Here is a 17878-nt window from a genome sequence, read left to right as displayed (position 1 = left end):
TAAGACTGGTCACATTTGTACCTGACATATTTTATCCAGTCTTCTAGAGGACTCCGGATTTTAAATCAAGATTGGTTGCGTCATTTATAAGAATAAATATTGCTTCTGGATGAAAACCTTCCTTCTTCAAATGCAACCAATAACACACTGTCAGTCATTTGTAGCTGAAAGTTATATTAGCTGCTTTCCCTCCCTGGAGTTTGTTTTTTCAAACAAAAAAGCCCCAAAACAACAACAAAAATTTGCTTAACATCTGAACACTACAAACAGGTCTTGGTATTATTTACTCCGGCTTACAATGTAAAATATTTGACCTTACATTCAATACAATAAATTACAATAAAAAACTACTTTCATTGCTTACACAGCAAATTACTGTGTATATTTACACTTTTATAGTAGGTAACTGTATACTTTATACTGCAGGACATAGCTCCAACGTGACAGCTGTTTACTGTCAGTTCACACTGTGATTTAGTTGTATTTGTACTGTACAAATATTGTATTTGAGTGTAATTTCACAGTAATGTCATATCAGTGTGAATTGGCAGTATTTTCTTTATAATTACTGTATTCAACTGCAGAAGAGAATCATAGGAGTAGACTTCTAGTCATTTCACAATAAAACACAAAACTACAGTAATATACTGTGAATTATGAAGCCTGTGAAATGACATGATGCAGTTTCTTGTGAAATGTACTGTTTATTCTGGAAACAATTTACAGTGTTACCGAACTAACGCATAGCCCTAACCTAACCTTGATATTTTAATATTACCCTAACATTAAACTACATAATTTACCTTTAAAGCTCCCCATAACATAAGGAAAACACACACACACACACACACACACAGCTAGCTGTGCAACTACTCTTGTGAGTACACTGCATTAACTTCATCCCTAATCTTAACCGTTTCCAGTTCATGTCTAACCCTAACTACAAATCAAATCTCAGCCCTAAACTGAACCAGTTCTGCCTTATAAGTGATGTTTATGCCAGAAAAGAAGCAACAAATGCAAGCGTGAGTACGCACACACACACACACACACACACACTGCGCATGCGTCAGAGGGCGGGTTTGCGGGGTCCCCGGGCCCCCGCTGCTACCGTGGTTGCTGCGTCAGAAGCGCTTCAGTTCAGTTCAGTGTTGGGGATCTACGCTACGGACAGCACGCCGGAGAGCGGCGGTTCACGGTGCGGCGAAGGAAAATGAGATAACAGTCCGGATATATGGCCAAGTTTAAGATGAAAATCTGTCAGCTATGGCTGCTTTTTGTTTTGTTTCTTCCTTTATCGGGTAAGTGTCTCTTCGTTTGTGGCTTTTTGTCTGTTAGTTATCGTGAAAGTGTGCGGACCATAGAACGAGCTCTGCTTAACTACTGAAGCATCATCGCACATCGTAACTGTTAGTCCTCTGATTCTGTCCTTGTGTTAGTTTTTAATTGTTTGGTTTTGGATGCTCAACAACTCTATGTTTCGAAGCAGATTGATTCCTTAAGATTAATATTTCTCATTTTTAAAAAATAATAAACCTGCTGTTGCTTTGGTCATCGTGTCAAGACATACGTCAACATCATGTTTTATGTTTTTTCCTGTAATAGTAATGTTTTAGTGAGTTTCAAATGTGTATAAATATGAAATATGGCTGTTTATATGTGTGAGCATCTATCTAGTTATAGCAGTATAGTTTTAATAATGACATACTGTGCATCAAATTAAGTTAGGTATACATGACTTGGTGATATCTAGTCCATGGTGTTTAGTTGACTAATGTTCTGATTATTTCCCTGCAGGTGTTTTATGTTTCAGCGAGTTGTCGTTCATCACAGAGCCCAGTGATGTGACTTTACTACCAAAGGACCCTGCTGTCTTGGACTGTCAGGCTCATGGGCAGCCTCCAGTCACCATCAAGTGGCTCAAGAATGGAGTTCGGTTGGCAGAAAGCGAGCACATACATTTTCTGCCAAACGGCTCCTTGTACATACCAAAGGTAAAGCAAACCAATGAGGATTCAGATGAAGGATTCTATCAGTGCCTCTCCCAGAATAAATATGGAGCTATCCTAAGCCAAAGATCACGTCTGACTATCGCAAGTGAGTATGAAGCAAAGAAAATCTTTATTCCTGTGTTTTACCTAGAACAAATTGGGTTAACCATTTTGATGATATCTAGTCTGTGGTGTCATCATGAAGGCATTAGAATAGCAAGTTCATGGGTTATTAACCTGGAGATGGAAAGCAGATGTTGCCCACACTTCTCTTTTTTTCTTTACAGAGAAAAAAAAAGCCTCTTAACTCTAGGATTCCATGTAACTGGAAGTTGGTCTGACTTTGCCATGCTTGGGTTTAAAGCTGTCAGTTCAGCTGTAGGGACATTTTAAGAGACAGTTAAAGATAGATGTAGAGTCTATCTAAAAGCTTGTAAATACTCCATAAATAGTCAGCCCTGACTGAGTGTGAGTGAGTGCCATATCTTTGCCTGGTTTTGAGGAAACATACACAGCATGCTGGGGCACAGGAAACATTGGTAAAATGTTAAAAATCAAACTTCTCTCCCTCTTGCATGCTGGTGGGATTGCATTGTCACTGCATATTGTGGCTATGTGATTGCTGAATGGTCTGCTACACAGAGGAATCCCTGAAAAGCCATTTGCCTTTTAGCCTTTGTTTGGAGTGCCCCTGACTGCCCCAGAAGAAAAGGCCAGGTTTTCAGAGCATTTTGTTTGTCCACTTATCAGTGGACAGGGCAGCTGTGTCTATTCACTGGGCCTGGTCTACCATGGTCACTTTTCTCAGATCTAGGGACTGGTGTCAGGGATCACCATCGTCCTCTGAAAATGTCCTGATTTTGACTGTAACACTGAAGTTTTGAAAGTTATGAGCATTGTGTCCTAATTCTTAACAGCACAAAATAGCGAGTGGACAATTGGAAATCTAACTTGAAAGATGAAAAATTAAGAAAGTATCATTCAATTTTGGTGTAAGGAGGAAAAGAAAATCTCAGTTATCAAAGTTGCAATCAGTTTGCAATCAAATCACAATCCTTATAGAATCGCAGGAAATCAAAAAGGTAAATACAAAACAAAAACATCGCATCCCAGTCCTAATTCAAAATGATTAAGAGTTATATACAAGTATCATGCAGGAAAATAGTTATAAATACAAAGAACACAAACAGGAAATAAAATCTTAGCAACATAGTTGTCACACAACAGTTTTGTTTCAACTGTTGCCAATGTATTGAATGGGGGGGAAAGTTGCCTGTGAGATGATCACATAAAAACCCTAAAAAGTAAAGTTTGATCTTGAGGTCCAGCCTTTGTCAGTGAAAGGGTTAAAGGTTTTTGGTCAGCTGTAGTTGGGGGGTGGAGGATGGGCCTCGCCTTTGCTTCCCTTCTGTCCAGAGGTCCTGGAGGTCAGGGGTCAGCAGGGAAAGGCTTTGTGATGTCACAGTCCTGCTCTGCCATGGCTGCCCTGCTGTTCTTTCTCCAAACTCACAATCCCTTTCATTGGCTCAGTCCCTCTGTTGCCCTGTCATGCAGAGGCCTTTTGTTGAAGAAAGGCCAGTGAATGGACAGGCCTTATATCCCACAATGATTAGTGTTGGTCATTTGAAAGCATGTTTACATTCAGAAATATTTGGATTTTTTGCAGTCTTAGGACAAGACCACCAGTTTTAACACTTCCTAGATATACATACAGATATCACAGATTTACAGTATTTCTTACAATTTTGGCAAAACTAGTACATAACTTACTGTGAACATATATATATATATATATATATATACATATATATATACACACATACACATATATCTTTTAGAGCTATAGCGTTGTCAGTGGTATTAAATGACATAAGAGTCACAACTTTCTCTTTTTTGAGGCTCATAGTAAACTGTATGAGATCTCTTGTCCAGTTTGGGCTAAAATAGAACGCACGGGGGATGAGGTGAACTCTGACCTCTTGAGGGAAACCTATGTGCTGTTTTGACCTAGACATTGATTTGTTCTTTATAACAGAGGTGACCAAATTAGCAGCCCAGTCTGTGCAGTCCACACCCACCATCTACATATCTTACCCCAGCAACAGTGAAAAAGGCCTGTTATCTCTCAGATGAGAGCAAACAACATCTTGTTTGAACTTCTAACCAACACCTCTCACGATTCTCACCAGATCTGCAGGTGTTTTACCACTAGGATTCAGTTAGGCCTGAATGATATCTAATTGACATATATATATTGTGATTTGATTAATGATCAATTTCAGTTCAGTGTTTACTATTAGATTTAAAACAAGATGGAGAGGTAAAATCAAAATGAGAATATGAAGCTATGAATTGTTTCTAACATTGAAGTACCGCATTTATCAAAATGGCATAGAACAGTTTTTGCGATTCTCTGATTAAAATACTTCAAATTGTGTTTTCGATTTGAAGATAATTAATTGTTCAGCCCTACATTTGGTTGTCATGCTTTACCCCTAAACCAAAACTTACTGCAACTGTTGCCTGTGGTATAGCCTAACCACCCAACATGCTTTACATAAACAGGGTAACTGGTGGTGCACATGTGTAATATTGATGAGATTGGCTCTCAAATTAAAGGATTGCTCTTTAATTTGGAAACCCCTAAAGCCCAGGATTTAAAAGTGGAGTTTCAGTGGGAGAACAGGCTATTGATTTTCTTTAACATGATATTGACTTCCTTCCTGTGAGTGAGGGGGAGGGAGAGAGAGTTATCACCTTAATGAATGAAGGTCACTGTTCATATCTTACAGAGTGTACTCTTCACTAATGCAGATGAATGGTTTCTAATTTGTGATCATTGAAAGACTTATTTAATGCACACAAACAGAGTGTAACTTAGCTGTTTTAGTTATTGCGAAACAAGCACTTAACAAAATAGATAGATGATAGATGGATAGATGGATAGATGGATAGATAGATAGATAGATAGATAGACAGATAGATAGATACTTAGATAGATAGTGTTATTGCACTATGAGACATTACATTAGAATCAAATAATACATAAAGATAAAGGCCAGTCAGTATAGAGAACAACATCAGTGTACATTGCACTTGTCCTGGAGCGATATAATACTCGAGGGATTATGGGTTTAGCAGTATGTCTACAGTTCTAGGGAAAAATCTCATGTCTTGAAGTCTTGAATAAAAACATACAGTATATAACTTTAAAATGTGTCATCAGTGTGACATGATACTGACCAAATCCAATTTGGACAACTTTTGCAACACACAAGTTTACTTTTGTGCTACAAAGTTGTTTCTAGATATTTTCAGCTCCTAGTTGTTCCTAATAATCCCTCTTATGCAAAGGAGATTGATTAATTTTCATCTATAACAATGCATCATTCAGTGTCATTCTTGCATTGATTGGATTGATTGGCCCAGCTGGTCAGTGTGGGGCTGATAGCTCATCTGCACAAAAGCAAGATCATGGAGCTTTACACAGATCAATTCCTTTCATAGAAGCAGTTAACATCCATCACAGTCATTGTTTTGCATGCATAATGTATGATGTTTTAACAGAAGTGAAAGAAAATGCTATATTTAGTGTGTGACCATAAAGTTAAACTTTTAAAGCAACAACTTCAGTGATCCTCTACTAAAACAAGTAGCCATTAAGTCAAAGATTGCTGATCATTAATAAATGTTTCCACAGGTATCTCAGAGTTTGTCTTGCATCCTGTGCCTGTGGCGGTGACTGAGGGGTCAGTAGCACGATTCTCCTGTGCAGTCACCGCCAACCCTCCTGCCACCATCACCTGGGAGCTCAACCAAAGCACATTACCACTACAGACAGACAGGTACCTGCAGTAGCCTGATCCTATTAATGGTCTGCCTAATTCTGTTTCTGCTGTCTGGTCTAACAAGTGTTGCCTTTGTGTGTTTGTAGAATCACAGTTTTGCCCAATGGAGTTTTGCAAATTCACAATGTGCAGTTGGAAGATGCCGGACAATATCGATGTGTGGCAACTAACATTGGAAGCCGCTTGAAGAGCAGAGAAGCCACGTTGACCGTCAACCAAGGTGAAGAGAGCACATCTACGACTAAACAGTTTCATATTAAGTGTGTTCTATTCTGGCATTGAGTTTATTATAATATGTAATTGTTTAATAGGGAAAATATATAGAGTGCATGGCATATAGTATATTGGCTAATTATATACATATAAATATATAGTAATAATATAATAAGTATTATAAGTAATATAATATGTATATTTCATTTCTTGGCAGCTGGATTTGCAAATAAAGGAGAAATTAAGTTGGACTTTAGAACCGTCCTGTCGTGACTTTGGCAATGAGTTTACCTGCGTGATATTTTAATCCCATAAAACCCATAGCCTAGAGATGCTGCCCTATCCAGACCCCAGGTTACAATACTATTAAGACCACCTTTGTTTATTTTATTCTTAATATATTGTCCTTTCCTATGAAGGTACAGGCCCTAAACCACGTCAGAGGCCTCGAATCATTGCTGGACCTCAGAATGTCACAGTCTCTCGTCACCAAACTGTGGTTCTGGAGTGTGTGGCCACAGGAAACCCCTGCCCCATAATCTCCTGGAGCCGCGCCGACAGCAAACCCATTGATGTGTACAAAGCTAAAGTGCTGGGTAATGGGAACCTGGTTATTGCTGACGTCAATTCCAAGCACAGTGGAATTTACCTCTGCAGAGCCACCACTCCTGGAACCCGCAACTACACCATCTCTGCAGCCAACATCACAGTTCTAGGTACTGTAAACACTTGTATAGTTAAACTACGTAGATCTTTACACCACATCTTCTCCCAAATTCGAAGTCCTCATTCCACAGCACATCTAAATCTATTGTTGACTCTGTACTATTGTTGTAGCCGTTCACATCCAGTCTGTTGCATCAATAGTTACAAAACAACTAAAACCACAGAGCTGCAGAGATGACTAAAGTAACTGCAACTTCACTGATGAATTAATGCATTAAACTAAGAAAACAAAGTATAAACAAAGAAAATTGATTACCCCAGCAGCTTTCCTTCACCCCGGCTTTGCTTTGCTCGATACATTAGAGAAAGAAAGAAACTTTGACTGTCTGGGGTAATCCTATAATTCACCAACCAATTCTGGAGCTTCATCTGGATCTTTGAAATCAGTCACTGCATTCAAAAAGTTTACATATCAGCACAGATGCACCTAGAAAAACACAACTAATACATGTTGCAACCATTTGGGCGTTCATCTGACATGGTGACAGATTAAGTGTACAACATGCGACACAGTAAATGTTTAAGCATAAGTACACGGTAAGAAATAGTGTTCTCATTACTTTTCTCTTGCACCTCATTTTCAGAGCCACCAAACATTGTGGAGAGGCCTGAGAGCCAGACTCGTCCAAGAGCAGGTACGGCTAGGTTTATGTGCCAAGCAGAGGGAGTTCCCTCACCACACATCAGCTGGCTAAAAAATGGAGAAGAGGTTCACTTAAATGGAAGGATTAAAATGTATAACAGGTATTGTCCACAATCAAATACTTAATACTCGTAGTATATTATAGTCTATTTATTAAAATCTTATGTACTAAAGTTGCTGTTTATGTCTTGTGCTGATTTTTCTTTTATGTTTTTATTGGTTCACAGTAAACTGGTTATTACCCAGATCATTCCTGAGGATGATGCCATCTATCAGTGCATGGCAGAGAGTGAACAGGGCTCTGTGCTGTCCTTGGCTCGCCTTATTGTTGTCATGTCTGAGGACAGGCCCAGTGCACCAAGAAATGTCCACGCTGAGACCATCTCGAGCTCTGCTATCTTACTGGCCTGGGAGAGACCACTCTACAATGCAGACAAAGTCATTGCCTACTCCATACATTACATGAAAGCAGAAGGTGAGGCTGAGAGGAGTGAACGGTCAAACATGTTTCAGGTTTTGCAAATTTGTTGAGAATGGATGAGGATTAATGTGTCAGGAGGTGCAAGATGAGCACACTGAGCAACCTCACTCTGTCACATGTGATCAGCTCAGCTTTGTGGAGGACATCTGTTGATGCTGCACAGAGCACGGGGTCAAGGAGGACTGCGAATGGCAACTTCTGAAATAACAATGGGCTTAGCCAACCCATTGTCCACCCCCAACTCATTCTTCTTGCAGTTAAAGGGACATAGTCGCTTTTAAAGGTCCTGCAAACTAGTAATGTGAAGAGATATTTAACTTACAGCAGATCAATGAAATGGCAGACCTCTGCCTTTTGTATTATAGACATTATTAGATGTTTAGTTGAGTTTTAAGAGGCTCGGAAGCAGTTATGATGATATGAGTGCCATTCTGAAACGACACTGACACATCTTTCTTTGCATAATCTCGACCTACTTCTGAACGTGTTTTCTGATGTGTTGCATGTCAGGGCTAAACAACGAAGAATACCAAGTTGTTATTGGCAATGACACAACCAGTTATATCATCGATGACCTTGAATCAGCTCGAAACTACAGCTTCTACATTGTGGCTTATATGCCAATGGGAGCCAGTCGTATGTCGGACCAAGTCAGTCAACATACCCTGGAGGATGGTAAGTACGGAACACTGAGACTTGCAGCATTCCTTGCAGTAAATCACTTTGGTAGTTAAGCTAACATGCATGCAAGGGATGTGTGCACAGAAGACATTTTAAGTGGAAATAAGGGGGGTACCACATTCTTTCCTGTATAATCTTCTCTCTAACATTAGTTTTGTGTAGTTTATAGATAGAAGTATGACAGTCAAGGTCCAACACCACATTAGTGTCAAGCACGTTTGTGACGCTCTCCTCTGTCTGCAGTGCCTTTACGAACCCCAGAGCTGACTCTTACCAGCCACAGCCCAACTGATATCCAGGTGAGCTGGCAGCCACTGCCAGCCAAGGTGAGCCGTGGTCAGGTGTCTGCATACAGACTATCATATCGTTCAGCTGCAGACAACAGCGTCATCTCTGTGGAGCTACTGCAGAACAGCACCAAATATCTGCTGGAGAGCCTGCAGCCTGACACCATCTACCTACTGCGTATGGCTGCAGCCACCCGTGTGGGCTGGTGTGAGCCTTCAGCCTGGACCTCACATCGCACACCCAAGGCCTCCAGCAACAAAGGTAAACCTGCAGAGGACTTATTTAACTTGTTTGCATGTCTTTATGTGGTGATAGAGATTTCCTCTTATTTTTCTCATTTTGTAGATTTGAATTCATTTCTCAAATGCAGAATGTGCTATAGAGTAACAGAATTGTATGGTGGCTGATTTGCTTTTGCTTTTGTCACATCAGTGCTTTCCTGCTCTTAGAATACCAAGTAGATGACTAGAGCTCACGCAGAGTGGCCAGCTTATGACTCCAGTTTGCTCTTGTTGCATTGTCCCACAGTCTTTGTGTTGGTTACCCAGGAACCTTTGCCCTTTGCTGTCAGTGATGTTAGAGCGGCCTCAGTCATGGGTCATAAAGAGAGGGCCTCAGGCATCTATGGAGGACACAGAATAGCCTTATTTCATGGCCTGGTGTGTTGGGGGAGGCTGTATGTCCTCCAAAGCTGTATTTCTTGTTTTTAGGAGTTAAGCTGTAGGTTTAGTAGAACATGTAGATCCCAGAGTATTACATTGATGATTCATGATTTGAGGATAATGTGTATAATGGCAATTGTTACTACATGCCCAGGTGCAAATGTAAAGTTTTTTTTTTTTCATTAAGGCAGCTGAAACTTTCAGTGTTCCATCTATCCATCTTGTTCTATCCCTAGTGTCCTGCAGTGTTTTGTATTGTTGGGAGGTTTGGTCTGTCTTTGTTGCTCAGCAATATTATAAATGCGTGTGTTTATTGATCCCATGCATGCTGTCTCCCCTCCTCCATCATAGTGCCTTCAGCCCCTGTTCTTCAACTTGAGCCGCTTAACTGCAACTCCATTGTGGCTCGCTGGCAAACCTCTGCAGACTCTGTGGTTGTCCAGGGTTACCGGCTGTGTTACCATGAAGAGGGTCAACCAGAGCAGCCCAACATTCAACTGCAGGCTCAAATCAACACCTACACCATCAGTGGCCTTGGTGAGTGATCCTCTCCTGTCTTATCTAGTCCTCTAACCCTCTGACCAAATTGGTTGGATTTGCATCGTCCAGTGGGCAGTTGGATGCTGCATTTGCATTTTCACTCTCTGTCCTGGCTGACCCTTCTTGCCTAACCAGAAGCCCACTCCGGTCTGGTTGCAGTATTGTGTGAGATCAGGGTTAGAGGTCAGGGTCCAGATGTCCCTCCCACCACAGTTTCCCATCATGCAGTTTGCATAATTACCCTATCGGCCATTGTGTTGTATCCAGGGCCAGGCCTGCCCTGTGAGACTCTGGTCAATGCCCCCCTTAAGCTGGACCCTGGAACACACAAAGAAGACTCTTGGGATTGGCCAAAGCTGGACCAGGCAACTGACCTTTAGCTATGTGACAGCAGTCTTGGACGTGACCCCAACCCAATCTGGTTCTCTTTGCTGTCCATGCAAATAACCTACAGCAATACTTAGTAGTAGATTTATTATAAACCACACTGTGCAAAAATGACAATATTTAGTTGTGAGCTTAAAAAGCCCTGTTTGTTTTGAGCCCAGATTGAACTAAAACAGAAATGGTGGATTGTAAGTAAGTGATTTTAACTTTTTTATTTAAGTGTTTATGTAGTAAATGCTTGCTTGTGGAATGCCAATTCAGCATCCATATTGACAGTAACAATTGGCATCACTATTACAGCCATATTCTACAATATCAAGTTTTATTCTCATCATTATAGTCTCTGATTTGGAGCCATGTTTGCTCCAAGTTGAAGGCTAAAGCACAAGGCCACTAGGAAGAATGTGAAAGGGGAAACAAAAGGGGCCCCGGCTCCTCCAACACAGTCCTGCACCCAGATTCTTTCTGTTCTATCTTGGCTTGACCTGGTGACCCCAGTCAAACCCCCCAGTCCCATGGGCGTAGAAACCCAGCAGCTGAAAGCTCCTCCTGGCCCAACCCCCACAACAGGCCTGGACACACCACCTTCACTGGTCAATACCCACACGCTGACCTTTCACACGGGACACATAAAACAAATCTTAACACTCACTAAAATGTGCTGATTTAAGGGCTGAGGCAGTTGTAGTGTTTGAAGGGAAAAACACAAAATGTGATGCACATATTTAGCAAAAGGCTTCCAACCTATTCCCCCTTATTGATCTTTCCAAAGTATTTAAGCCAGTCCTTAATGCAGTGTGTGCATAATTACTATATGTACAAAGAAACACTTTACCTCACCTATATGCTCCTTATAGTGTGTTTAAAGCCAACATTGTGCCAGCAGCAGGTTTTTATACCTGTAACAACTTCATTGGAAAAAAGCACACATCACATTTTGTGATCAACTTAATAGGGCTTATTGATCATGTTACTGTCTTTACTGAGCTGCTTTGTCTTTCTCATGCTCCTTACAAAGATACACATGATAAATGAGAGCTTATTATGATTCAGTAGACTATGTGTTGTCCATGCAGGAGAGGTTGCCAGTTACAACCTAAAAACTCACCCTCAGATTGTCTCTTTGCCTTTTTACAAATAAAAGCTCCTTTATTTGATATTTTTCACTTGGGTGTTTTAATGATGATGACGATCTTTCAGCTTTTAGTATAATTACTCATCGTATTTAGAGCCTCTGGGATTATTTATTTGGAGGAAGCTGTGCTGTTACTGGAATGGTATTTGGAGCCATCTCTGTTTGTTGTTTTAGCTGAAAACCATTTGTTTTTGTTTCAGATCCAAGGAGAAAATATCACATCAAGATTCTGGCTGTCAGTCAAGCTGGAGATGGATATCAGACAGACCAAACAGTTAGCACTCCAGGATGTGTGTGTAAGTGCATTGTATACGTGTGATAAATTCATTAAAAATTCAATAGATTTTCTAATTCTGAGAAATATAATGAAAATATACATTTTGTTGGTATCATTTCAGCGGCTAGAGATCAACTGGCAGCTGCTCTTCCACCTCCAGATCAAGTGACTGTCTTGGCGAACAATTCGTCTGCAGTATCCCTGCGATGGAGCCGTCCTGCTTTCCTCTCAGGAAAGGCTGTTAGCTATACAGTCCGCTGTACACCTGTGGGCACACACAACTCCTCCGCTATACGCTACATACAAACGTAAGCTGAGAAGCAAAACCAAAAATGTAGTGTTTTACATCTGGAATAACAAATAAAGCCTCCAAAACATAATTCTGATTTGGTTGCTACTCTGCATGGCTGTAAATAACATGTGCATATGGCTCATTGTTGGCTGTTTTTGATGGTGATATGAACATTTGAGTTTACCTCAGAGTTGACCAGTTTATACTGTCAGTAGCTGTGGGTTATTCTCTGTTCATGATCTAAGAATGTTGTTTGTTCACAGGACCAAACAGAGTGTGGTGGTTCAGAATTTGGATTCAAACACTCGCTATGAGTTTGTCGTGCGTCTCCATGTCGACCAGATGTCGAGTCCCTGGAGTTCAGTTGTTTACCATCGAACCCTGCCTGCAGGTAACAAGTTAAATCATTCAGTATCCCTCTGTTTCCTCTATGACAAAGACATTTCTCACTCAATTGTACTCTACATGTTTGTGATGAATGTGATTACTTTGTGTACAGCACCAAGCCAACCACCTGCAGGAGTGCGAGTAACGCTGATCGAGGATGACACTGCTCTGGTGTCCTGGAGGGAGCCCACAGAGCCCAATGTGATTGTTACACATTACACCATCATGTATGCTTCCCAGAAAGCCTGGATGGCAGGACACTGGCAAATACTGCAGAGGGAGGGTGAGTAGTACATTTTCGCTGTAGGAATTGTGAAGCCCAGGAAGTTAATGGAAATGTGTTAGAACTAGTACTGACACAAGGTAACATAGCTTCCGTTGTTCTTGTTGTTAACTACTTATAGAGATATAAATGTGCTGAATATTTCACAGATATGTGGTATAATACTGAATAAAGGTTTCACTCTCACCACTAGTAATTGTGCGTTGTTTATCACATAAACTCAGCTTCAGGTGATACTGTTATAGGAAGATATGGCATATCTTGTCTTCTGTTAGTTAATGTGCATCAGTGTCTAATCCTTGCTGTCTGATCCTGCTGACACTCACAGGGAGCCACACAATGGCCTTGCTGGAGAAGCTGGAGCCAGGTAACGTCTACCTGGTGAAGATCTCTGCCTCCAATCAGGTTGGTGTCGGGCCTTTCTCTAACATTGTCGAGCTGCCACTGAAGTGGGGAAACAATCACCGCAGCAAGAACCCCCGCCACTCTGACAGCTTCCCAGACACAACAGGTAAATGTCACCAAGCACTCAAACAAACCCACATTTTACTTTCTTTAGATTTTATATTAGGAATATAGATATATTCTTAAGTATTTTGTTTAAGTACTTCTACTCCTGCACACAGTGCTCCTCTAATAATGACAAAGTGAACAGCATTACTGCCCCACAAAGGCAATGAGCAGTTACTACAGATGCAGGGAGAGGAGGAAAAGAGATTTTAAGATTTCTATCAAAGTTGGTGAAATTGAAATGTCAGAATATAATGTGTTCTCTGTTATACACATTTGGCTACAAAATGTGTTAAACCTTCACAAAAACCTGAAAATAATGAAAATACCACTGACTTTTGACATTGTTCACAAAATATTTTGAGAATCTACAGTGTTAAGCAAACACTGTCTTTTTAGCCTGTGTTTCAAATAAACTTTAATTTGTTTATTTAAAGTTTTAGACAATTTGATTCTCTGTTCCACTGTGTCTGTTATTATTAATATTTATTCTTGAATCAGTATAATTAGTTTACGTCTGTATCATTTACACAGTAAGTATGATGGGAAATTACATTAACTACACAGTCGAGAGAGACAGGAACAGCCGCTCTTTGCAGTTACTGCACGTTCAATTTAACAGTAATATATTTTCTATTTTAATGCCATAATAACTTAAGAAATACTAAGTGTTGTCAAGACATTGGATTCTGGTATTTCCTCAATTTTGCCTAAATATGTCATCACTCAATTTTGGAGCAGAATACACAAATATTTTGCAGTCTCTCCTTTGTCTTGTAACGTTATCTCATAAATGCGTCTCCAATTCTGTGTTGTTTATCCTCCAGTGCTCTCTGACGGTCTCTACAACTTAGACCAGCGATCAATGACGGGAATCATTGTTGGTGTGAGCATAGCCTTGGCCTGTATTATTATGTGTGCCTTGATCCTAATCAGCAAGGGCAGACCAAGGTACTGGTTATGATCACATTAAACATTTGAAAAACATTTCATAATTGTGTTTTGAATCATGAACAATGGTATATTTCTGACTTTTGTCAACAGAAAGTCCCCTGGTCACAAAGTGATGGCTGTAGGAGCTGGTGGAGGTCCACATGCTGGTGTTTCCCTGCCCAGTGAACTCCGCACAGAGAACGTGGAGGCGCTTATACCCATGATGAGTGCTCACTTCTTTGATGCCAGGGTGAGTGAAACAAAACATGTGCATGAGTAAAGGTCTGTGTAGATTCTTATTCAAAACACATTGAGTTGGTAGCAACTGGACCTAAAGTTGAGTAATTTAACTTTTGAAGACAACTGAATTTTTACATATTCCACACGTGATATATTCCTATATCGTATATAAATAACAAGTAGTTTAAGGGATTACAATTTCCAAAACAGTAAAAATATTGCAATTACTAAGTAAACTAAAGCTGCGTTACCAGATTTTTTGCTTTGAGAAGCTGCTGTTTGCAGCTCTGCAGTTTGACTGCAAACCTCTGTTTCAATTCATTGTATTCAGTTCTAAAAGAAACTTGATGTACTTACCAAGTAGAAATAATTTTTTTTTTTTAAAGACGTAATATAGTAACTTATTGCTCTGTTCAAAGAGCACAGAACCATTAAAAACATTTGTCCCTCTCACACAAATTTGTTCTAGGGTGGATCTAATATAATCATAAATAGTGCCGGTCCAGTCAGCAACAAGAATCTAAGCAAGAGGTGGCTGCTGTTCAAGAGGGAAACACAAAACCCAGCTGAAAGTGATGTAAGAGATGTGACTTATTATCCTCAATCAATCAGCATTATTTTTCATTTAGATTTCTCTTTATCTTAATTTCTGTCTTCGTTTTATCTTCTTAGTTGGAGACGAGAGCCAGTCTGTATGAGCCAGGCAAAACCGTTCTCAGGTATGATGAGAAACTAGCCTCAGCGCCCCTGCAGCCTTCATCACGGGAGATCATCTTTGGACCACTTCATTCAGAGAGTTCCCACAGCAGTGAGAGCAGTCAGGAGACAGGAGACTCTGGAAATTACTCCAACGAAGAGATGAGCAATCCATCCACAAGCCGAAGCTCCAGACCAGAATCTTTTGGGTCAGATGATGGTGTCACTGTAACTGAGCTAAAGCAGTCTTTTGAAGTGGAAAATGAAAAGATGCCGAGTCATACCTTCCATCACTCCGCCGCTGATGCTTCTCAGTTCAGTGGCTCCTTGGATGGCTCTAATCCTTCTCTGCACGTGACCCAAGCAGCGGAATCCTGACCTTACCAGGCCTGTGTCTGCTCTGCAGCAGCTGGGACTACACCACCTCTACCTCGTTTGCTTCCTGAAGTTCAAGCCTTGATTATTTCCTGAGACACAAAGGGATCTGCAAACCTGCTGCTGAGGTGGAGGCAATGTGCTCTTGCTTCAGCTCGACCTCAGGATATTGTATGAATGATCGTTAAAGCATTTTATTTCCATTTATTTTACAACTTTCTACCTGTTTGACTGTGTTAGGTGTCGTCTGTCCTTAACCAAAGCTCACCCACGATGAATGTTAAAAAGAATGTCAGAAATGTACTGTGTTACATTTTCGTTATATTTAATTACTTTCCACTGGAGTGAAGGCTGTAGTAGAGCCCTTTTGACTGATTATCTACCTCAGTGCTCTGTTCTTGTACATACATTACTACCTCCTTTTCATGTTGTGCAGTATTATGATCTCACACTCAGGGGACAAGGTGAAAACCTGTCATTTCCACGTCTTGTATCCTCTGTTAGGACATTTCTATCATGAAGTCCTCTTTTTTTTTAATTCTCTCTCTTTTGTTTCATGGTTGAAAGAGATTTTGTTTCATATAGTATGTTTATGAATGGTGTAGGTGTGGAAAGAACAAGTGCATTAGATACTGTCATACTATTTTGAGCTTTACTTAACATATATCGTTTGACATGTTTGGTGCACTGAACTCAAAGCTTTAATATGGCCTTAATATGGAAAGGGCTTTGCAAACAAAGATAATGAGGTCCAAAGAGGAGAAATTATACCCAAAGAGTTTTTGAAAATACAGAAGATATTCTAAGGCAACCAAAAATATAGTGGATGTATATTGAAGGTGTGTTTGCCAAAAAATATAGTTCTTGCCAATGATGTAAATTTCTCTCAGAATAATGGTTCGAATGCTTTTCTCAGTGTATATTTCCACAATGCTTTATTCTGGTGAAAGCTTTAGCGCAAGTCTCCTGGACTTGTGTCCCATTTGCCTTCTAGGCCATTGCTAAATGCAGCGGTGACGCCGGTGCTATTATCCAAAGAGTTGTCTGCTTCCTCAGATGGGTATAGCTTCTAATTCAGTTGATCCTTGGTGTGATGAGGTGGAGATTATTCACAGACCAAAGATGCAGTGTTTCCTCCCAGTGTCAGATGATGATGATGTTTATTCTTGGGATGGAGAAATCATCTGTCACGGTTCAATATTACTGTATAGGGAAGAATTCATCACCCTATAATATTTGCTGTCCAGGTGTGACAGTGAAGGATTCTGACTATCATAAATGAAACCCTATGTGTGAACAGCAACATAATCATTTTTTATATCTTTGTAATACAAATAATCCTAACCAAAGAAACTTGAAGTCTCTGTTATTTAGTGATTTTCTTTGGTTATCATTTACATTATTTGAAATTAAATAGATTTCCCATGGTTTTGATTGCTAGAAAAGCATTTTTCATAGTTATTTTTTTTGAAAAGCTTGATATGTCAAAAATCATTCAGTCTTCTTTTTATCAACCTGAAAATTCACCTGAATTGAACTTAGATTACATTGGAAATTTAAAATTTAGATTCTCTTTACTACCACTGTTGAATGTGACATTGTGCTAAATTAATTAAGCAGAAGTCCGGTTCAAAGTTTGTCAGTTTGATACATAAACAACAATAATAATTTGAAAGCCACATGTAATTTTTGCTGACTCAATTCAAGTGTTAAATGTAGTTTTAGAGTGTAGACTTTCATGTTATTATTTAAGTTATGGGTTTTTGAAATGTCTGCTTTTGAATACCAAAGTACATCTTTTTAATTCAAGTGCGCAACAAAACAAAGTATTTTATGTGTTGAAATGTTGCAGAAGGTGTTTTGATACTCTCAAGATGATCACAAATACTAGATAATAAAATTGTTCTTGGAAAAATACATTATGAGTGTTTCATGAATTCTTTATTGATAAAGAAATTTTATTGTATGATTGCTGGAAGCCCAATTTTCTGTTCAGATTTTTTTTCAGATTTTTTTTAAAAGTCTAAGTCTGACTCTGTTTGCTTTTCGGAGCCCTTGTATACATTACATGTCATTTAGCACATGCTTTTATCCTAGGGAATTGAGTACAACCTGCCAGTGGTGGAGTTTAACTTGCGACCATAAAGTCTTTTGCACACAGGGTACTGGTATACAGGTCTAGTGAAGGGCTACATCTGGTGAGTAATAATGTCAGTTTTGTATAGTGGATTTGTATTTCTTTAAAAAAGACATGCAATATTATTTTGTTTAAAAAACAAACAAACAAAAA

The 17878-nt window shown here is 39.7% G+C and overlaps 1 protein-coding gene across 1 annotated transcript; it reads left to right on the top strand.

The window, feature by feature from the left end:
• The first annotated feature begins 1158 nt into the window (after positions 1-1158).
• LOC122775357 (protogenin B-like) lies at positions 1159-17505 on the top strand. Its single transcript, XM_044035179.1, has 19 exons — positions 1159-1301; positions 1798-2097; positions 5692-5836; positions 5926-6059; positions 6472-6768; positions 7363-7522; positions 7649-7896; positions 8413-8577; positions 8827-9132; positions 9885-10070; positions 11796-11891; positions 11994-12180; positions 12428-12555; positions 12664-12834; positions 13163-13345; positions 14172-14295; positions 14389-14527; positions 14987-15094; positions 15190-17505. Exons 1-19 carry the CDS (start codon positions 1235-1237, stop codon positions 15589-15591), a joined length of 3546 nt encoding a protein of 1181 aa, XP_043891114.1. The 5' UTR covers positions 1159-1234; the 3' UTR covers positions 15592-17505.
• Positions 17506-17878: the final 373 nt, after the last annotated feature.

The sequence above is a fragment of the Solea senegalensis genome, linkage group LG10 (assembly GCF_019176455.1).
Source record: "Solea senegalensis isolate Sse05_10M linkage group LG10, IFAPA_SoseM_1, whole genome shotgun sequence".
Classification (NCBI taxonomy): domain Eukaryota; kingdom Metazoa; phylum Chordata; class Actinopteri; order Pleuronectiformes; family Soleidae; genus Solea; species Solea senegalensis.
Note: the sequence above shows the minus strand (reverse complement) of the source record. Positions and strands in the feature narration are given on the sequence as shown.